Source organism: Condylura cristata, unplaced genomic scaffold, assembly GCF_000260355.1.
Source record: "Condylura cristata isolate star-nosed mole 26May11 unplaced genomic scaffold, ConCri1.0 scaffold00031, whole genome shotgun sequence".
Taxonomy (NCBI): domain Eukaryota; kingdom Metazoa; phylum Chordata; class Mammalia; order Eulipotyphla; family Talpidae; genus Condylura; species Condylura cristata.
In genome coordinates, this window is record NW_004567132.1 from 16,568,436 (window position 1) to 16,591,480 (window position 23,045).

Consider the following 23,045-nt stretch of genomic DNA (forward strand, 5'->3'; position numbering starts at 1 on the left):
AAAAGTCAAAGGGAAATGCCATCCAGACCTGGGAGAGAGAACACCCACTGCCCTTGATAAAAATTCTTAAGCCCCTTGACTGAGTCACGTGGGTGCCCAGGACATCTTAAACAAGTATTCTGCATATACTTCTTCTAGTGAGGGGTAAGTGTTGGGCACCTGTGTGGGGAGGTTTGGAAAACACAGAGCCCTCCCTATCCCCATGGTTTCAGATTCTGGAGGTCTGGACATAAGCATTTCTAACACTGTTAAGTCTTGTTAGGTGTGCCTCAACCCCAAGGCAGCTCCCCTGTCCTGTAATTCCCAATGTTTAGGGACAGGTAGAGGAAATCCATAAAGAAAAGAAGAAAGGTAGAGGAAATTATAAAGTTCTAGATGCCAGAGTGTCCTGGGACCCCTCGGAGACTCATTCCAGGACTTAGGAGCTTGTGTGAAGGGCAGCAGGAGAGCAGGGAACACAGGATTTTTCTCCCAGATCTGGATGTCATTTCCCTTTGACTTTTAATGCTCCTGGGCTAGCATCAGACAAGGGACAATTGTACCTACTCTGGGGATACTATATGGGTGTCCCAGGCCAACCTGGTGGCAGCAGGCTCCCCAGACTGAGGAGGAAAGGGTGGAGGGAGGAGGTCCACTGCCATTCTTGGTATGGTTCTCTGTCCAGGAGCGGAGCGTGTCTAGCCTCATTCTGGGCAGCTTATAAGGCCTGGTGTAAGTTTTGTTTATGCAAGAGCAGCATAAAAGGAACAAATCCAATAGCACAGAGCCGTTGCCACTTGAATCCTTTTGCATACATTTTTCAAATGATAATTCACTCTACCCAACTCCCTTCCCCACCCCCAAGGCCGATTTATTGAAAAAACCACCTTATATGGTAATATTGCTAACACACCGTCAGCTGGCCTTTTTAGGGACTCTGTTTAAAGAAGATCCGCCTCTGGGGTTTTATATTGCTCTGGTATTTATGCCAAGGACACACCAGCCCTCAGTGACTGGGAGAAGGACTTCTTGTCCACTTGGTGAGTACCATATCTCTTCCTTTCTGGGGCTGCTGGGCCCCCTGGGTGCAGGAGGTGCCTCCAGATTGGCTTGGCTTCCATGACGCTGGCCCAAGTCACACATCAGAGGTCAGCTGTGCCTCCAGTCACACTGCTGCCTGTCAGGCAGGAAAAGGCATTTCTGACCATGGGGCGCCCCAGTGCAGGGCAGCCCTCCGGACTGGGTGGTGGATGGGCTATCACAACTGCATTCCCTACTCTCCTGCTCAGCAGGGCCAGGGTATCCTGATGTCCTGGCTCGGAATTTCTGGGAGGTTGTGTTAAGAGAGAAGATGCTTTTCAGAAAAAAGTTTCTTCTCAAAGTATTTGAATGAACGCCAGCGATGGTGCCATTGTCTGTGAGGCTTCCGTGCTGGGAATGAAAGTGTATTTTCTCAGTCCCCAGAGGTTTTGCTGTCCTCTGATTAGTGCTTCACTAAAGCAAATGGAGAATTTTCTCAGTCATTGAAGCTTCTTTGGAAGATGGAGGAAGTCAAGGATGGGGTAGAGGCAAGTGCAAAAGACTCAAACCAGCTGTGAAACCAAATGGGAATAACAACATCTATTTGGCAGTGCTGTGTGGGGATGAAATAAGGCCATATGGGTAAGTGCTTGGCTCAGTGCTGCCGGGGACTAGTACTCAAACTTTAAGAATTATCTGGAGGCTTTATTTGAAATACAGTTTGCCCCACACCCCAGCTCTGACTCAGTAGGCTGGGATGGGCCTGATCGTTTGCATTCCTAATCAGCTCCCCAGTGATGCTGAGCCTGCTGGTAGGCACCACAGTTTGCATAGGGAAGCTCCAAGAGCATGCTTTTGTTATTTGAATGGGTTTGGACTTTGGACTGAAAGGAGACAGTGCTTCCTGTGACAGAGAAATTGCCAGAAGCAGAAAGGTTCTACTGCCAGGCTGGGAGTGGATGGGCAGCATGACATCATGAACTTGACCCTGGATTTCTTTCTTCCTTTTCTTTGTTTAGTCCACCAACATTTATTGAGCACTTCTGTGCCAAACACGGTTTCTACTCCTTTGGGAAAAAGAACGGCTTCTGCAATCACTGGGGGAAACCAATAGATGAGACCTATGGAGTAGATAAATGGGTGAAAGGGGTAAAGCTCAAAAGGAACCCCCTCATCCAATAGAAGGGGTAATGTAGAGAAAGGGGTAACATGGGCCTCATACTGAAGTAGAAGTAGCCCCAGCACAGAGGCAGCATGGCCTGTGGGACCCCAAGTTCCTCCACTCCACTGAATTTAGATTTCAAGGTAGGAAACAGCATGAACTAAGATCACAGTGGAGCAAACAGAGCCAGATTACCCCAGCTTTATAAAGAATTGGGCAATGAGGGAGGGGTCACAGATGGGTGAGGCCAAGAGATTTTCCTTTAGAAGGGACTGCTGTGGCATGGTAGACTGGATCATGTTGTAAGGTAATCCCAAACTGGTGGCATGGAGGTGTAGCTAAGGGGGTCAGGGATAGGTTAGGAATGAGGAAGAGTCAGAGTGCTGGAGTGGATGTCAGCACAGGTGGTGTGATTCTTTAAAGGGTAAGGAGGAGAACAGTGCATGGGATGGAGGTGAGGGCCAGAGGTTTAGAGAACCAGCAGGCAGTTGGCTTACAAATCTGGCACTCAGCGACAGGATCTAGACTGGAGCTGAGCTGAGCTGAGCTAGGAGAGACCCAGGCAAAAGTCAGCAGATCAGAATCAAATAGCAGGTTCCCAAGGATCAGTTATATTACTAGCTAGAAGTCACTTCTTATTTAATTAATGTCTATCGATCAAGTCAAAATATCCTGAAGTTAGAGTTTTCCACTGTGGGAGTGTTGTTCATGAAGTTATTTCTCTGACAGGCTCTTTGATCATGAGGATATATGTGTGCATGTGCAGATTCTATATAATAGCAGTGGTTTAGATATCACTTGAAACCCTTACCCCCAAATACTTCTCCACAATTATTTAAAGTCTCACCATCCAAGAGGGCTTCCTTCTAGGGCTTACATTGCCTGCTAAAATGAAAATGTCTTTGGGGACTAGTATAAATTCAACCTTCAGTAACCATTGATTTGTGAAATGGCTCATTCAGCCCCTTCCAGGGTGAGACACCATCCCAAGTTTTGATGGAGAAAAAGCATAAGAGAAAGAATAAGAATGAATATTTTTGCAGGCTTTTACAATAGGGATGGGCATATTTTTTTGTAGAGTGACAGTAAATATTTTAGGTTTTGCAAACCTAACAGTCAATGTCACAACTAAACAGCTCTGCTGTTATAACAGCGGCAGCTGTGGGCAGCATGTAACTGAATGGGCTGGCTGTGTTCCAATAAAACTTTATTTATAGACACTGAAAGGTGAATTTCATAAGATTTCCTTCAGTCGTAGAATATTATTCTTTTGCTTTTTTGCACTCATTTAAAAATGTCAAAATCATTCTTATTTTGTGGGCTACACAAAAAATAGGCCTTAGTTTGCTGACCCTGATTTACAATTTATAAAGCACTTTCATTTGCATTGTTGCATTTGATCCAAGAGACAGATGTTACTGTTTCCTTTTTAGAGTTGAGGAAACCGAAGGTCAGAGAGGGAGACATAGGACTGGGCCATGAGTAGGGATTCCCCTAGGGAGAAAGGCAAAGAAAGGAGAGGGTGAAAGAACTAAGCCAAACCTGTCTCCTCAGGGTGATGGGAAGGGGGCTTGAGTGCCAGGGAGGTGAGTGTGTGTGCGAATTCTTTGTACTGATTTTGAGTTTTGGCTATCTATTTTTTTGGGTGGGGTGGGATGTGGGGAAGTGTTTCTAACTCTGTGACATCTTCAATGAAGCCCAGATGTAGTAGTTGCTAAAAGAGCCAGAACAATTCATTTGGCATTCCGTGAACGCACAGCGGCTGTGACCCCAGGAAACCACAGTGACTTTGGCTTAGCTTCAGCTGACACGCTCAAGTCTAGCCACAAATTACCAGCAAGCAGCTGAGGAAGGTTTAAGATTTCTCCTGGCAGAGACTTCGTAAAAATCCTTCTTCCCAGGCCAGCGTGGGGCCCCAAGGAGGCTCAACTTTCGGCCTACAGCCCAAACCCTGCCTTAGCCTCGCTCACTTTAAAAAAGCAGATTTAAATCCACCCACAGAGCTGCAGAATGTTGTTGTTGACAGCTTTCAGTTGCATTGTACCTTGTCTCAACTGCTGCTCTACTTGGGAAAAAAGTCCAGCCCCCTCTTTCTTCAAGTGCGTGGGGAGTAGAGACAAAAGTGCTCATTGAAAAGCCAGGCAGACTTGCACTATAAATTGCAAAAGCGAGGAATGCGAGGGCACAGTCACAGAGGTGCAACTTTGCCTCTTGGTCAACTTCCAGCTCTCAAGGTAGCTTTCCCCTGCAGGTGGAGCACCTGCTTCCAACAGGGACAAGTAACTGTTTGTGAAGCAAATTGTCCCCAGGTGGCTCTTAATCAGGCCCCACCACTAAGTTGTCAAAGACTACTGTGGAGACTCACGGAGACTGGAGCATCAGAGACAAGGGCATAGTGAGGGTGCGAGGGAGCCACTCAGCTGGTGGCGGTGTCCTCCAGCATTTAGTGAGCACCTACTGTGTGCTGGAGACCAAGTTAGGTGCTGGAACTAGCAACACTAAGTGGGATGTACCCCTGCCATAGGCAGGTCTCAGAGGCTCGTGGAGAGAAGAGAACACTGAGCCTTTTGTTTGAGGGCCTTTCCTGGCAACAGCTCCAGAGAGACAGAAATGCAGAAGCAAAAATACCAAACTTGGAGAAGTTAGGACTTTTCCACTAAGGTGATGAGGAAGGTGAAAGCTCAGATTTTGGAACCTGTTGTGGGTCAGTCTTGCCTGTTCCCAGCAAGGTGAGCTTGTACTAAATTCTTTCACTTCCCTGAGACTTGGTTTTCAAATCTACAAAGTGGGATTAAAATTGTCTTCTCTCAGGGTTTTTGTGAGGATTACATAGCTAATAAATAGTGAGTGAGTGAAGAGTTACCAAATGTTTTGAAATTAAAAATACATTTTTACCAGAAACGGAAATGTAAGTCCTACTGCTGTTAACCTGACACAGCAGCTGGCAACTTTTGCATTAGATACTCTGTTGTCTCCATTGTATAGAAGTTTCTGGCAATGATTTTACAAAGCAACTTGCTTTCAGTAACTTTTTTGGACAGCAAGGTGATTATTAATTTTCATTATTTTAAATGAAATTGTGATAACCTGACTTTTGGCTAAATCTTTTCATTCATCCCTTTGTGTTTCCCAAGAGTAAGTTCTGAAAGGTGCCTCTGTGGAGGCAAAGATAATACACTATTTTTTTTTAATTTTATAATAGTTATTTTTACATCATTTTGTACATTTTTTTCCCATCTCAGTTTTAATCCCTGCAGGTTTTCCATCACAGATACATTAGTAGTGAGAGGATTCACCAGAGACAGAGTGGGGAACAGAACAAGCAGATCAACTGAAATACACTGCTGAGGGGAGTAGTGGGTGAGCCAGGAGAGGTCTGCTGCGCCATGTGGGTCAGCTCCTTGGCTGGAATTGAACTTGTGCTGCAGTGGCTTCGGAGAGCTTCATAGTGCTATGCTTTAACCTACTGTGCCACCAGGTAGAGCCCCATTTTTAAGGCTCTTGATAAGAACTAGACACAGTATTTTGGCCTAGGGTGAGGTCCTGGGTCACTGATGTGGGACAAGAGCTTTCATAGTTTTGTTAGAGTCACATGCAGAGGTCACATTTATACTATTAAATCTAATTTTATTGGATACAGCTCATTTTTTCTGCTTTTTGTGATCTTGGATTTTGATTCTTCCATTCAATATACTTAATATCACTCCCTCCCCCATATCTGTTTTATCTGGAAATTTGATCAGCATGTGCCATTGTTTCCATCTAACCCATTTATAAAAATGTAACACAAGAAAAGGCCAAGAGTAGAGCCTGAGGCAGATCCCTGTCTGGTGGCTGACAGTGACAATAACTCAGGCAGCTATAAATATGCCTCATTGATTTATTGTTCAGCCCACCTGGCTTTATCATAAGAATATCACAGGAGACCTTGTGAGATGCCAAGATGAGGTTAAACTAAATGTCTCCCAACTTTTGCATTCTCAGCCTGGGGAAGGGAGGCTGTTACTTTTACATATTTGCTCCTTACTAATTATAAGGAATCATAGCTTCTTTAATAATGTTTCTGGAATCTCGCCTAACTTGCATATCAAGATTATCTGATTTTAGGAATCATGCCTCATTTCCCTTTTAGAACACTGAAGTATCGTTTGCCCATCTCCAGTCTCCTGACATCTCTACTTCTCCCTTCTTCCAATGTCATAGGAGGTTAGGGAGCTCTTCTGCATCCAGAGTCTGTTCAGACACAGAGAGACAGTATCACTTTGAGGAGCTAGGTGCTTTCCTTTATTTGCCACCTAATCTCAGGCCTTGATTTTCTTTACCAATGTTTGTTCTACCTTTGTTATTCCGGAAGTCCTTCCATTAGTCATTCATTCATTCAATTCTAGAGTTTACTCTGCAGTCAGTGTGCTAGCCACACAAGTCAGACCCAACTCCTGCCTTTATAGAGTTACAGATTAACTGGGATATACAGAGCTGATCATTGCTCCAGCAAGTTCAAAGTACTGTAGGAGCTTTACTCCCTCTTCTTTAAGAGGGTGCACAAAGTGAACCAGTAGGCCAGAGAGACCTCCTAAAAATCCAGTGATAGGAGCTAGAGAGGCAGATGGGAATGTGCGTTGGTGAGGGTTAGGGGGTTCGCAGACCTGCAACAAAGGTCCAGAAGGGGAGCCACAAAGTACAAGGGGGAAGACAGGTCTGTAAATGGACAGGCAGAGGCCAGACGCTGTTGGGGCCTAGTGAGTGAAGTTAAAGAGCTGGGACTTGATCTCCAACATCAGGGGGTGGGCTGGGGTGGGACCATAAAGATTAAGAGACAGAAGCAGAATGGATTGGAGAAGATTTGGCATTCACCTTTTCCCAGTCTCTTGTCTCCTTTGTCTGGACTTGTCTCCTTTGCCTTCCCAGGTTTCCAGCTGGGACCTTCCCACTTTCTTGCTGTCCCACCCCAGGCTTCCAGGCAATCACGCACTGTCTCCTGAGCTTCTGCTGCTTCTCCATCATCCTGTGCCAAGATTTTGTCAGATGTTCTCCTTTAACACCCCTGTCCCACACAAGAAAGAAAACTTGCAACAGATGTTGAAAAAATTAATTCTCTCACTACTTTGCAGCTGTTTCAATTCAAATACCACCGTAGAGATGGGATTTCTGTTTTCTCCATCTTGGGAGGAGGCAGTGAGCCCCATCAGCAATGATCTTGCTTTCCTCTCTCCTCTCCGGTCACCCTTCCTCCCCTAGGTGCTTCTACCTGTAACTACTGCATCTTTTTTTCCTTCACTACATGTTATGTTACTGATTTGAATTGCAAACTACATGTGAATATAGATTGTTTATAAGCAAATGAAATGTCACAGCACTAATCCAGCACCTCCCCTCCAAGGAGGCCCCTTCCCCACTTAATCACTGTGATCTAGCTTAGACTTTTTTCCCAGAGCTTTTTGCTATGTGGTCATACCCACAAAAAAGAACATCTGGAAAATACACAATCTTGTTTTGCGCTTTAAAAAAACTCACATGAATGGCTTTATGCTCTATATCCTATTCCACATCCATGCTCTCTTCTCTAGGTTGAATGAGCGAACCCGTGTAGATCTGCCTGGCTCCACGGGATTTCAGTATCTCAGTTTGGACTTTTGGGTAGTTCCACAGTTTTGAGAGTGTCAGTCTTTCCACACCTTTGTGACACCTTTTATAAAACTTTAAATCTTAACAATATGATGGGGGAAAATAGTCTTATTTCACTTGCACTTCCTTAATAACTCATGAAGCCAGCATCTTTTCATATAGCTGCTGGTATTTGCATTTCTGTCAGTCAGTTGTCTATTCATAATGGTCTTTGCTTTTCTTCTGGGCTGCTTACTTCTTTCTTAGAAATGTGTAAGAGTTCTATATAGTAAGTAACACATGAAGTATATATTCTGAATAATAATCCTCTCTATGTAGTACATAATAATTCTTTGTTATGTATTTTACAAATTCTTTAATTCCTTTCCTAACCCTTAAGTCTTTTAGTAGTTACTGCCACTGGATTAAAATTTTACAGCCACTTATTAGTTCGCTAGAACTGCCATAACAAAGTACACAGTTTGGGTGTGTTAAACACCAGAAAGTTATTTTCTCATAATTCTGGACAGTCAACATTTAAGCTCAAGGTGTCAGCAGGGTTGGGTTCTTCTGAGGTCTCTCTCCTTGATGGCCATCTTCTCACCTAACTTCCTTTTATTATAAAGACACTCATCCTATTCAGTTATTTATTTAATCATGTTGGATGCCAATCATGTTACCTTATCTTACCTTAATTACCTCCTAAAGACAATCACACTCTGAGGTCTGGGGCCTGGGACTTCAACATATGAACCTGGGGAAACACAATTCTGCTCAATGCAGTAGAGTAGAAGGAAGAAGTCCAACTACCAGAGAATGGAGGCCAGGTCCCCACCTGTCCCTACTGGTACTGGGCCCTGGTTGCAGGGATAGTCAGGCCTCAAAGCCAAGAACACTGTCAGTAACCTGACTTGACAAGAGGCTATTTCTCTCCTCCCCCAACCCCCAAGGTGCTCCAGCCCCTGGTTCACTTGGCCACACTCGCCATGTGTGAAGAGGAGACCACTGCTCTTGTGTGTGACAATGGCTCCGGCCTGTGCAAAGCTGGCTTCGCAGGAGATGATGCCCCCCGTGCTGTCTTCCCATCCATCGTGGGTCGCCCTCGCCACCAGGTGTGTGCTCATCTGGACCCAAGGCTTTGAGCCAGTCAGAGTAAACACTCCACTGTGGAGATGACTGAGGGGTATTTGTGTGTGTGTGTGTGTGTGTGTGTGAGAGAGAGAGAGAGAGAGAGAGAGAGAGAGTGAGAGGGCAAAAGTTTATGAATTAGGTCCTGTTCTCTTGGGCAATACATTGTCTTAAGAAAGAGAAGAGAGACATTCCACAGAAATATACCTTCTTTTCCCCTTGACCTCCATATTCACTGTATCTACTCCACTCTTATCTTCTGCTGTCCTTTTTCCCTGGGAAAAGGATATTTTTCTATTTTTGTTCTTCTTCAGAGAATCTCCAATGCCTGAGTCCCTCTGAATGGAGACCTTTGCCAATCCACTTCTCCCTTCTCTTTTGCATTGCAGGGTGTCATGGTGGGAATGGGCCAGAAAGATAGCTACGTGGGGGATGAGGCTCAAAGCAAGCGAGGTATCCTAACTCTCAAATACCCCATTGAACACGGCATCATCACCAACTGGGATGACATGGAAAAGGTATTGATGGACCCCCTCCTTTAATGTGCTGGTCAGTAACACGGTGTCATGATGCTGGGCTCCCACAGGCCCCTGTCAGCTTGTCCCCTAAAATGTTTCTCATGTGTTCCCTCTCTTCTGGTCCATCTTCATGGCCATTCTCCAGTCTCTGCTGTCTGCAGCTCACTGGACTATATCCTAACTGATTTCTTTGTCTCCTGCCTCACTCACCCAATTAATTCTCTACACTGCTACAAAGCTTTCTTTCTAAAAACAGATCAGATCATGTCACTCACAGCCTTAGAAATCTGCAGTACTCCTCATTAACCAACGGTAGGTTCCTACCTTGTCTGGCATCTGAGGACCTGGCCCTGCCTGATTCCCAGCCTCATCCTCTCATGTGGCTTTCACTCCAGTTTTGTGCTTATCCTTTCAAAATGCTGCTGCTGCCTTGAGAGAAGTAAACAGCTCTCTCTCCCTTTCATTGTCCCTGTCATGGCTTCCGACAGATGCACTGGTGTTGGATTATAATGATGACTCTTCAATGAAAATTTTTAAGGAGGAATCTCTAGGGGTTTCTAGAAGCTTTTTTATGTAAGAAAATATAGCACGATAGTCCATTTCAAAATGTAGTTTGTGATAAACAGAATCATGCATGCAAAATGCTAATAGGGCTTTTTAAATATTCTTTTGATGAATTCTGCTGACAGCTGTCTGAGAGTTATTGATTCTGCAGTGACGGGCTTTGGAAATATAATAAAGGGCTTGTTAAGCAGATTGCAACTGGGAATAAAGAATGTTGATTTGAAATCCATAATTCACATATACTTTCTCTAAGTCTTAAATTCACTCAGTGGTAGTGAAATAAATAAATAAGATAGAATAGCTTTTGCTTCACACAGTGGCACAGTTTAGAGCACAGGCTCTATAGTCAGTGGCAGGGGGATCTGGATGCAAAACCTTCCTCACAGCCTCAGTTTCCTCTCTTGTGGAATTGAAAAGACTTTCTTCATTAGGAGATTGAATATTCAAGGAAATTGATAAGTGCTTAATATAATGCCAAGGCATTGAACGTATTTAATGCTCAACAAATGACATGTTCTGTCCATAAACATCTAACAATAGCCACCTAGCAATATCTAATTCAGCATATTAGAAAAAAAATTTAATTCACAATATTGGAACTATGTGAACTCTTTAAGTAAACCCTTAAACCTGTAGTATGTATCTTCAAGAAAATCCTGAATAGGTTAAAGCTATCTAGTCTACCCAAATTATTAATGTATAGGTATGTTGCCATTCCAATAAAAATTTCACATATTTTATTATATAGGAGTTGAAATGCTTATATATTATGAATAATCACCATATTCAAGCTGTTTCACACATCTATTCTCTCACAATTACCTTACTCTTTGTGATAAGAACACCTAAGGTTTACTCTCTTAGCAAATTTCAAAAACACATTACCCTATTGTTACCTAGAGTCACCATATCGCTGACCTTAGATCTCCAGAATTTATTGATCCTGTATAACTGCTACTTTGGACCCTTGACCAATGTTCCCCCAACCACACCCAGCCTCTGGTTCTACTCTCTGCTTCTATGCAAATTATGCAAAATAAGCATAAAAAGATGGAAAAATAAATAAGGCAAAAATAATGAGTATAATTTGAATAAAAATGTATGGGAAGATAATAATAGCAATAAAAGAAATTCTTGAGAAAAGATTTGCCATATCTAAATATATCTAAATATTAAAGTAGAATATGGTTATAGAAATTAAAACAGTTTAGTGCTACTATGGGTGGGAAGAAGATTATTCAATGAATTATTCTGAAACAACTGATTAGTTATTTGGTGGGTGAAGAGTATTTGTTTATTCCCCTTACCTTATCCCATTGCATTAAACACATAGTAACTGAATATAAAAGTTCAATATAAAAATTCAAATGATAGAAATATAATATAGTAGATTTATATTTTTTACAAAAGAAGCCATAGAGAAAAAAATTTTAAATTTTGACTTCTTAAAAAATTATTTCTGGGCCCTCCCTGGTGGCGCAGCGGGTTAAAGCACCGCACTAAGAAGCTTAAGCCAATTCTGCATGAGTTCAACCCCCGCCTGCCCCGGAGGAGACCACATGGCGTGGCAGACCTCTCCTGACCCGGCCCGCTGCTCCCCTCAGCAGTGTACTTCCTCAATCTGCCTGTTCTGCTCCCCACTCTGTTCCTGGTGAATCCTCTCACTCTCTGCATCTCTGGCCTGTACTCCAGTTCTGTATGAATAAATAAATAAATCTTTTAAAAAATTAATTTCTAATATGTGAAAAATAAAACCAAATTTAAAAGACAAATTGCAAAAAATATTCATAGCAAGTGCAACTGAAGATTAATGCAAACAACTAATACAATTGATAGTTAAAAATACAAAATCTCTACCACACAAATAAACAAAAGATATGAAAAGATAATTTGTCAAACAGAAATTATAAAAAGTTGTAAATCTGAAAAAAGGTTTAAACATAAAACAACTAGGTATTTTTGCTATCAAATTATTAAGAGTGAGAACAGAACACCAGCTGCAGGTAAGAGTGTGGCAGAACAGGGACTTTCTTATTCCAGACTAGAGACAAATAGAGCCCATGTTTGCAGAAATCCTGGCATCACTCATAAAGACTCATTGCCATCTCCTTCACGTCCCCTGTGAAATAGTCAGCCTCCAGGGTCTCTGCTTGTCAGTTTCCTTTACCTCAGAGGTCCTTTGGCGCCTCTGGAGACATTCTTTGACCAGAATCTCCCATGTCTCATTCACATCTACCCTCATCATATTTAGCAACATCCCCAGCACAAAGCCAGAGTCTCCAAAACATATGGATACAACTGAATCAAGTATTCCTCCTCTGAGAGGATCCAAGTCCTGTGCCGTTTCACTCTGCCAAATCCCTCTGAGGTGAAGTTTCCTATTTGATTGTCACAGATGATCAAAGAAGGAAGTGGATGCAGAGGAAAGAAATACGTTCCACTAAAGCCATGATTCTCAACCGGGGGCAATTTTGCCTCCCAGGGGATATTTGGCAATGTCTGGGGCACTGTCACAGCTGGAGAGGTGCTACTGGCAAGTTCTGGGGAGGCCAGGGAGGCTGCCAAGCCTCCTGCAATACACAGGTCAGCTGTCCACAACAAAGAATTATCCAGAAGGAGTGGTGTCAAGGTGCTGAGAACTCCTGTCCAAAGTCATAGCCTGTTCACTAATAAGCAGTGAAATTTAAAAGCGTTTGTCAGGTTCCCAGCAGGACACAGCTGGGGACACTTGGCTGGGGTTTTGAAATTAATTTAAAGAAGGACTACTACAGAGGTGTGAGCAAGGTGAGGGGACCAGAAAAAGATGTCGAGGTACTCAAGTACTAGAAACAGAGGAAAGCCTGAAGGAGAGACAGCAGTGTTATTGGGGTTCAGTGAGATGGAGCCCTGGAAAAGGGGTCACCCAATAGGACTCATGGCATGAAAAGCCACATCATTGCTGGAAGGAAAACCCTAATCTCTCTCTCCTTTCACTTTCTAAACTTTTGCTGGTATCTTCCATCAGGCAAATACTACCAGAAGCCAGAAAGCAAGGAATACTGAGAGAGACCATTGTCCCAGCCCCCTGCGGGGAGGAGAAGAGGAGAGAAGGGAGGAGAGTAGGAAAGAGAGAAAGTCAGATGGAGATAATCAACACACTAAGTGTATTAACTGAATCCTGCCTCCAATCATGTTGACAAGGACTATCACTTCTAAATGTCAGTTAGAAATTCCCACTGCTGATGGGTCTCTCCAGGTCCAGCCCTTCCTGAGAATGCTCTGCCATACTTTCCTAACAGAGGCTTGTCAGTCAGCATTTTCCAGACCACTGAGAATCTCATTTGACTTTTGCTTCAACCAGATCTGGCACCACTCCTTCTATAATGAGCTGCGAGTAGCACCTGAGGAGCACCCTACCCTGCTCACGGAGGCCCCCCTAAATCCCAAAGCCAACAGGGAGAAGATGACCCAGGTAAGAGGCCAGGAAGATGAGTTCTGCACAAGAATACGGCACAGATGCTTGGCTGGGCCCTTCTTCCTACCCATGCCTCAACACAGTTAGTTGTTTTTTTTTTTTTTTATAATAGTTTGTTTTTACATATTTTTGTGCATTTTTCCATCTCAGCTGCAATCCCCTTGGGTTTCCCATCCCCAAGTCACTCATGTGTCATCACCATAGTCCAGTGCGTGTCCCTCCCCCACTGTTTTTGATCCCACTCCACCGCCACAAAATGTCTCTGGTATAGATCAACACAGTTTTTTAGAGGAAGTGCAGGTACATATCCATGCCAGCGGCTATGAGAGGTAGGAGTGGGTTAAATAGGCACAGCCCCTGTTCTTCATAAGAATAGTCTGTCAGCCAAGAGGTACTGTGGATTTTGCCAGATTGTCCTTAATTTTGCACTCTTTTCAGATCATGTTTGAAACCTTCAACGTCCCTGCCATGTACGTTGCCATCCAAGCTGTGCTCTCCCTCTATGCTTCTGGCCGCACAACTGGTAAGCAGCCTGCCATGGCTTCCTTTTCTGACATCAAGGTGAGGTAAGGTGAAGCTGGTTCCCTACGGAGTCTCCTGCTCAGAAAAGTCAAAGGAATGGCCCAAGTCCAGGGAAAACCTTGCTTAGGAATAACAGGAGGGCAGACCCATGTGGATTGAAGGCATGAGTCTGCCTAGTACAGCAGGAAAGACGTTACATGCCATAACGAGTAGATCCAGCCAAGCCATTTCCCTCATGGTGGTCAGCCCAGGAGCCATACTGGAGTGTTTCTGCTCGTGCAGCAAACACAGCACTTGTGATAGTGGATATAGAAGTACGTGATGTTGGTATGGAAAGATGCTCAGGGAGACAGATGGATCTTCAAAATAAAGCAATTTTGAATTGAGATCTGATTGCTTCCATGAATATCATTCAAAAATTCATTCATTCTCATGTTCATTAGTTTCTCCATTCCCTCCTTCATTAACCCTTTCCCATTACTCCCTACCATGTGCTCTCCCTGCAACAGGCTGTGCTACACTGACAAACAAGACACCAGACACTGTGGAGCTAGCCACCGAAGTGGGGAGGTCCACAAGTAAAAGATAATGTTACTATAGGCAATAGAACAGTGCTGGGGAAAGACAGTTCCTGCACTGTGTACTTGCACTTATGGGTATGCCCTTGATTTTATGTTGTACACATGATGCTTAATGGCCATACATTAGTTGTTGAATGATGTTTCAATTATTTCCTTTCTCAAAGACCTTTTCTCTATTGCTGAACATTTATGCCATCTCTACTTTTTATGTTTTATCATAAAATATGCCGTGATCAACATCCTTTGTACAGGATTTTTATTTTGTATCTGGCCCTTACCATCTTAAGAGCTCTAATTGCTTCTTAGTTGACCCTCTTGGGCCATAAGTCTGTACCCACATCATGTACAATTAACAACAATTCTGTTTCCTTTTGATAATATCACCTCTTATTTTTTGCTTTCTGTCATATTGCATCAGCTAGAACATCCAACATATTAAATGATAAGACACCAACATTATAGTAGTGTTTCCCCAAAAAGTATAGTTATCAGATGGGGAGAAATTTCTTATGTTAAGAAAAATTATTTCCTTTTGTTTATTCATCCTGAGACTGAATCCAGCAGAGATTATTACTTCTTTTCAGACTGGCTTAATTTTTATACTCCCTTTCAAATCTAAGATTCTTATTGCACATACATACATGTCGTTTGCCTAAAGGCTGTGCAAATTATCTGATCTCACATAAATAATATACAGTCTAAATGCAAAACAAGTGTATTATTGTAAGTGTTTTGAGGAATATTAGAAGACATTTCACTTGACTTGCAGAGGCTATAGAAAGGGTTTCATCCCTTTCCCTCTGTCTGTAGGCATCGTCCTGGATTCAGGGGATGGTGTCACCCACAATGTCCCCATTTATGAAGGCTATGCTCTGCCTCACGCCATCATGCGCCTTGACCTGGCTGGCCGCGACCTCACGGACTACCTCATGAAGATCCTCACAGAGAGAGGCTATTCCTTTGTGACCACAGGTATATAGTCCCTTTCCTGATTCTGACTTGAGCTCAGAACCAAAGATGATCTGGAGCTAGTAGTTCTCAGGGCTGCTGGGAAATCTGTGGCCCTCTGTCCTCAGGCTTTGTCGGGGCACAAATGAAAGACCTAGGCAGTGGCTATGTCTCCAGATAGTAAAGGCAGCTTTATTTGAGGAGGAAGCCTCCCTGCCAAGATGCCTTAGGGGGAGGGACAAGGTTAGGCCTCCTTTCCTTTCACAGCCTGTTCCCTCCATCCTTGTCTACACCAGGGTCAGAGCTGGTTCTTACAGACCTGAATGATAGTAAAGATCTGATGATGCATTCCATTGACTGAGGATGTATGACTTGTCTGAACAAAAGTAGAATAAGTAAGATCTAAATTTCTAAGGGGTAGGTATCCTGTCTCAGGTCTCACCTCCAGAGCAAGAGGAGTAATAGGTAATAGCTTTTCTAGATTTTATAAGATCACCACATATAAGCTGACAGAAATGTCTTCTGCAAGCTCCTCAGAGAGTCCTGAAGCTCCTTCAGGACACAGTGACAGTGATTAAGAGCAAGGAGAAAGACCCCATGTGAAGTCATGCTTGGGAATCAAGATTCTGACCTCCCTTTAGATAAAAGAATGAAACTGTTAGCATTCATCCTGAGACTGAATCCAGCGTACAAGAAGGAGGTTTTCATGGACATCAAAATGGGATGACCAAACTAACTGAACTGAGAATCTACTTTCTGTCATTGCTACTCCTTCCAGCTGAGCGAGAAATTGTGCGAGATATCAAGGAAAAGCTGTGCTATGTGGCCCTCGATTTTGAGAATGAGATGGCCACAGCAGCCTCCTCTTCCTCCCTGGAGAAGAGCTATGAGCTGCCAGATGGACAGGTCATCACCATTGGCAATGAGCGCTTCCGCTGCCCAGAGACCCTCTTCCAGCCTTCCTTCATTGGTGAGGTGCTGCAGCAGTCCCTGCCGTGGGGAGTGCAGGGTAGAGGCATGGGCGGGGGATGGGAAGAGAACACTGGTAGTCATGGATGCTTTATTCATTATTAACATATATATTTTTCCAGTAAGTATCAAAAGTTAAATAAAGAACATAACTTGATAAAATATAATTTTAAATAAAAGGGCATGGAAGTCAAATAAAGGGAAAGTAGAAAGGGACCATAACATAAAACGAAGAATGAGGTTAAGACACAAACCACTTCCTGAATCACTCAACATTTAAGTCATAAAGCTCAAAACTTACAGTAGTAACAGGGTGGATTGGAGGCAGAAAGTCCTACCAGCTTTTAAGTCTTAAAGCTTCCCCTCCGAAGCCTGTCACCTTGGATATGGCCTTACCTCAGTTTTCTCTTCTATAAAATGGAAATAATTATAGTGCCCACCAGAGAGGGCTGAAATAAGGAGTAATTAAGATATTGTTTAATATAAGGATGATTACTTTATTTTTTTAAGATTTATTTATTTATGCATACAGAACTGGGGTACAGGCCAGAAGCTCAGGGCGGTGAGAGGCTTCACCAGAGACAGAGTGGGGAGCAGAACAGGCAAACTGATGAAGTACACTGCGGAGGGGAGCAGCGGGTGGGTCAGGAGAGGTCTGCCACGCCATGTTGGTCACTTCCAGGGCAGGGATTGAACTCTCACCGAAGCAGCTGTGGCCATCTTAGCAGATGTTGTGCCTTAACGTGCTGAGCCACAAGGGAGGACCAAGGACAATTACTTTCTTGAGGAGTCCATAAGTAAATGTTGATTGTCATGTAGTAATATAGGCAGAAGCAATCAGGAAAACCTTCTAAGAGAAGGTGAGCCTTTGAACAGAACCTTAAATATTAGGTATTTCAGGGTATCTAGGGATGGAAGGGGTTCAGAGTAGGAAATGACCGTCAAGGTCAATGGAATAATATGTGCAAAGGCTTAGAGTAGTGGAAGATCATGTTCTATTTGGGACAAACTGGGAGCGTATGTGGTGTGTGTGTGTGTGTGCGCGCGCGTGCGCTTGAGAGGCTTTGAGCCACACTAAGAACATGAGGGTTAATCATATCAGTCATGGAAGCTTTTAGCAACAGTGTAGCAAGCGTTCAGATTTGTAATTCAGGAAGATTCATCTATCTACAATGTAGAATTACATCACACAGGGGAAAAAGGCTAGAGATGGGGGAGGCCAGGCTGTGGGCATGAGCTGGTCTGGCATGAAAGATCTTTCACTCTGGAAGGTCTTGGTGCAGGCTCAGGCAGTTAGGTGTCAAGCTTTAGGGATAAGGGAATTGTCAAAATGATGTTTTGAATAAGTTCCATATAATGCAATATTATTTGGCAATAAAAGAGGATAAAACATTGATAAATGTTATAACATAGATGAACATTGAAACGAGTATGCTAAGTTAAAGGAGGCAGACACAAGTTGTGATATTTGTATGATTCCATTTATTTGAAATATCAAGAATAGGCAAATGTATAGAGAAGAGAAATAGATTAGCATTTGCCTAGGGCTGGGAAACAAGGAAGGGAAAATGGGGAGTGTCCACTAACAAGCATGAACTTTCTTTCTGGGATGATAAGATGTTCTAAAAATAAATCATAATGATAGTTGCACCGCTCTGGGGACACACTAAACACAACTGAACTGTGTACTTGGAAAGGGTAAATAGGGCATGTAGATTATAAAGCTATGATGAAAGTGTTGTATAGAAATATACCTCAGGCAACAATGTGCAAGATCAATCAGAACTGGGGAAAACTAGAGGGCAAGCGATGACCAGTTAGAGGGTCTGATCTTGTCATCCATTTGGGAGGTGAGCAAGGGGCTGAATGAGGGTAGCTGCAGCAGCAGAGGGTCTCTTGGGGAGCTGGAGGTGTGTGTGTATGAAATGATGGATGTTAACTAGATTCTGTGATCTCCACGAGGCATGGAATCTGCTGGGATTCATGAAACAACATACAATTCCATCATGAAGTGTGACATTGACATCCGCAAGGACTTATACGCCAACAATGTCCTCTCCGGGGGCACCACCATGTATCCTGGCATTGCTGACAGGATGCAAAAGGAGATCACAGCCCTGGCCCCCAGTACCATGAAGATCAAGGTAGGTCTCTTCCTAGTTCCCTCCATTCTGTTCTTTGTACAGCGACCTTTGAACCAAGACAGACCTTCTACTTGGGAGATGCTCAGAATCAGGCTGTCAGACCTATTGGTGGTATCCTGAGCTCGGCGTCATCCTGGTTTGAGGCAGATTTCATCTCAAGGGCTATGGTTCCTTGGACACTGATGAGCCCAAGACATGTTTAATAAGGTTTCTCAAACATAATCACAAGGACACCATGAAAGAAATGGACAGAAGAGAATATTGGGGAGTTTGAGAAAAAAATTAGGACAAGGGAAACAGAGGGGAAGAAAAGAAGGAGGCAATGCTATCGCATCTTTAAGCTTGAAAAAGGATGTAGGTGTTACCTCAGAGAAAGATGAAAGTTCTAAAAGGGAACATTTGGCCACTGGACAGGCTGCCAGTTCAAATACACAGGGACAACCCTTGAGCCCTGGACAGCCTAATGCCCCTTCTTGGCCACAGCCCTCCCAACACTGCTTCTCATGGGGGCTTCTCACCTTGCTGGTCCCAGCAGAATGGCAGCCTAATTACTCCTCACACAGCCGCCAGCCCCCAAGCAATTAGAGACTTTTTAGGGCTTCTAGGAAATTTGCTGCTAACAGGTTTAGAAGCAGAATTAGAAATGGAATCAAGATTAAGATTGCAAGTTACAAAGTCTCACAGTAAAGCTGATCTCAGGGGGTGTGAGCAAGAGTATTCTCTATACCAGTAGTCTAAGAACCATCTTCACAAAGGGGTAAGCCTGTCCCCTGCTCAGCACAAGGACATAGAATGGGTCACCAGGAAACAGGTGAAGCTGATGGGCTCTTTGCCTCCCTGGTGCCACCACAGCAGCCCTGCTAACATCTGGGGGCATACATGCTAAGTCAGCAGCAAGACTTTTTTTAAAAGATTTATTTATTTATGCATACAGAACTGGGGTATAGGCCAGAGGTGCAGGGGCAGCGAGAGGATTCACCAGAGACAGAGTGGGGAGCAGAACAGGCAGATTGACGAAGTACACTGCTGAAGGGAGCAGCAGGCGGGTCAGGAGAGATCTGCCGCGCCATGTGGGCAACCCCAAGGGGGGGAACCAACTCATCCTGAAGTGGCTTTAGCTTCTTAGTGCTGTGTTTTAACCTGCTGCACCACCAGGGAGGGCCCAGCCAGACTTTTTATTGGGACCATTTGTCAGGATACCAGCCCTAGAGTCACCCCCAGATTCTAGTACAATAGGTCTTGGGTGCCCCCATTTGCTAGGGTGCTAAATGAATACTAATGACTTGAAGCATATCCCAGTTTATGAATCACTGCCCTGAATATAATAGCATGTGCCAGACTTCAAGGAGTTCAGCATCTAATTAGCAGACTTGATCAATAAAAGAACTACTTAACTAACATAAGAGGAGGAGAAAGAGCGCTCCAGAAAGGGGTGAGCAAAGCTGCCCAGAGTGTGTCTGAATGTCCAAGCAAATTGCTACCACTTTGGACAGCAGAGTTTATGTCAAGGAATCAGGAAGATAAGGCAAGACTCAAGGATATGGAGAAGAGCTATGGCATGGGGCTGGGTCTGGGGCTGAGACTTACGACCTCCAACCTAAAACAACCCATAGTTTTCTCATAGCTAGTACTGCCAGCAATAAAGTCTATTACCTTCTTACTGGCTGTGCCTATCCTTGAGGCATCTGTCCAAGGAGTGTGTAGGTAACTTTTATCTGCCTGAATGATAATTCTAAAAATCTTCCATATTCTGCAATTCCATGATGTTTGTAATTTAGGAAATATGTGGAGATGTTCTATGGAGACAAAACATTCCATTTAGGGTCTGCTTTGTTCTAGCACTGAATTCTTAGCTTCTTCAAAAAGTGGGAAATGAGGTAAAGAATTAATCCTCCTGGGTCCACTTTTAAGTTAAAAGTAGTCTGATATGACAACCAGTTTCTAAAAGCTAAGTTGAGGACTTCCAATGGCAATGTATTATGAATTTTAGAACAAGTAGCTGGAGCCCTTCCTAGTGGCACAATGGGTTAAAGCATAGCACTATGAAGCAATCTGTAGCCACTGCAGCATGAGTTCAATTCCCTACCAGGTAGGTGACCCACATGCATGGCAGACCTCTCCTGGCCTGCCTGCTGCTCCCCTCAGCAGTGTATTTTAGTCAATCTGCCTGTTCTGCTCCCCACTCTGTCTCTGGTGAAGCCTCTCACCCCCTGCAGCTCTGTTCTGTATGCATAAATAAATCTTTAAAAACAAGCAAACAAACAAACAAACAAACAAAAGAACAGGTAGTTGTTGACAGATGAAGTTCAAGACATAGTTTGAATACACTAGCTCAGACTGAAGAATGGAGGAGGCCCATCCAAGCAGCCTATGCATCTAAATACCAGAGCCAAACAGTGCTGGCCCTTCATCCTGGGCCCCATAATGTAAGAACTGGACCTAATTTGAGTAGAGCAGTAGAGCTTTCTAAAGAAGCCTCAGCTACATCAGCTGACTTCCAGCAGACCTATAGATGAACAAAAAATAAAGGCTTATTGTCATGTGCTTTGAGACTCTATAGTTGCTTGTTACTCAATAAGAGCTGATGAATGCAAATATCTATAGGGGTAGCACTGTTTGGTTCTGGAGTTTAGATGTATAGGCCTCTTGGCTAGGCTTCCTCCATTCCTCTGTCTGAGCTAGTGTACTCAAACCATTTCTTGAACTCTGTCAAGAGCTATCTGTTCTTAAATTCATATATACATTGCTGCTGAAAGTCACTGATCTAGCTGAGGCTTCTCTAGAAAGCTGTGTAGCTCAACTCAAATAAGGTCCACTTCTCACATTATGGGGCCCAGGATGAACGGCCAGCAGCTCCTTAGGGGAAGCTCTTCTCATGAAGATGCCAGAGGCACAAGCGAGCATGCCCAGGTACATGTCTGAAGCACACTGAAAGCTCTGTTTGTATCATGTCTACTAATATCCTCTTGAACAGAACAAATATAGGGACCAGTTGATACTTATTTCACAGGGTAGAACCATGCACTCTTTCTACAGAGAGGCAGGTAGATGGGGAGTATTTCACAGGGTAGAACCATGCACTCTTTCTACAGAGAGGCAGGTAGATGGGGAGTAAAGATGTGAGCAATAATCCAACCTACCACAAGGTCTACCCAGTTCCTTTCTGACCACGGACACTGTCCTTTCCCAGGCAGCCTTCAGGGCGGTGAGGCGATTCCTGGATCACATTTCCTGTTCTTTGGGGCAGATCATGACTCACTCCATTTACTCTTTGCAGATTATTGCTCCCCCAGAGCGGAAGTACTCAGTCTGGATTGGAGGCTCCATCCTGGCCTCTCTCTCTACCTTCCAGCAAATGTGGATCAGCAAGCCTGAGTATGACGAGGCAGGGCCTTCCATTGTTCACAGGAAGTGCTTCTAAAGTCGGAGGAGATTCTTTGGGAATCTCCTTGAGACTGCTCTGTTACCAACCACAAAGCATTAAAACTTTCAAGCTTTACTTCTTTGTTGGGGCTTTTTATTTTTTTCTGGTTCTGTCTCACACGTTTTCAATCTTTCTTCTGTCTACACACTGACCCTCTGAGGGAAGTACTATCATTATCCCCATATTACAGATGAGGAAACAGAGGCTCAGAGAAGTTAAGGTCTTGCTGAAGCTCACACAGAACCAGTTAGTATTTCTTTTATGCCATCTTGTTTCCTTTTCCTTAAATGTAGCAATAAGGGCTAGAAAATTGGTGGTGGGGGGGAGGTGTAAGGTGAGGTGGAGCAATAGGTAAGAAACAAGGCCTTTCATGAGAATTCAGAGAAAAAGGAACTCTCCTACACTGCTGGTGGGAATGCCGATTGGTCCAACTGCTATGGAAAGCTTTGTGGAGGTTCCTCAAATTGCTAAAAATGGACCTCCATATGATCCAGCAATTCCACTCCTCGGTATCTACCCAAAGGACACAAAGACATTAGAACACCTGTGCCCCTATGTTTATTGAAGCACTATTTACAATAGGTAAGCTATGGAAACAACTCAAATGCCCCCAAATAAATGACTGGATCAAGAAGATGTGGTATATACACAAGTAAAAATCAAAATCAACAGGCAACTATAAAGCAGAAAGGGAGCAGGAGGGGGAGGAAAATGAATCAAAACTGGGGTGGGAAGAGCACAAGGGACTATGGTGATGGTGCATGGCATGGGTGAACTGGTAGTGGGAATTTCTTGGGGACCATACATACACAAGATGATAAATTATACATTGCATAAAAATGAAGAATGATGTAAAATACATAAACATTTTAAAAAATTTAAAAAGTGAGTGAGGTGTTTTTCAAAGGAAAGAAAAAAAGAAGGCTTTTCAGAAAGATTGAATCCTCATAGTTGCAGGTGATACAGGGAAAACATGAACAGAAAGAAAAGCACAAAGCCTATAGGATGGGAGGTATCAGTGATTCAAA

General features: G+C 43.6%; 1 protein-coding gene across 2 annotated transcripts; it reads left to right on the forward strand.

The window, feature by feature from the left end:
• Positions 1–933: 933 nt before the first annotated feature.
• Positions 934–22,092, forward strand: ACTG2 (actin, gamma 2, smooth muscle, enteric). Of its 2 annotated transcripts, none has more exons than XM_004691535.1 (9): positions 934–1,019; positions 8,716–8,877; positions 9,283–9,411; positions 13,316–13,426; positions 13,868–13,952; positions 15,343–15,504; positions 16,259–16,450; positions 18,412–18,593; positions 21,871–22,092. In XM_004691535.1, the coding sequence occupies exons 2-9, from the start codon at positions 8,752–8,754 to the stop codon at positions 22,012–22,014; spliced, it is 1,131 nt and encodes a 376-aa protein (XP_004691592.1). In that variant the 5' UTR covers positions 934–1,019; positions 8,716–8,751; the 3' UTR covers positions 22,015–22,092. The 2 variants fall into 2 exon arrangements, with proteins under 2 accessions (XP_004691592.1, XP_012587014.1); XM_012731560.1 differs by lacking the exon at positions 934–1,019 and adding an exon at positions 1,530–1,641 and having other exon boundaries at positions 21,871–22,088.
• The last annotated feature ends 953 nt before the right edge of the window (positions 22,093–23,045 follow it).

Coding starts and splice junctions, on each gene's coding strand:
- ACTG2 (XM_004691535.1), top strand. CDS start 8,752: ATGTGTGAAGAGGAGACCACTGCTCTTGTGTGTGACAATGGCTCCGGC. Junction 13,953..15,342: donor TGCTTCTGGCCGCACAACTG/GTAAGCAGCCTG, acceptor CTCTGTCTGTAG/GCATCGTCCTGGATTCAGGG. Junction 18,594..21,870: donor CCAGTACCATGAAGATCAAG/GTAGGTCTCTTC, acceptor TACTCTTTGCAG/ATTATTGCTCCCCCAGAGCG.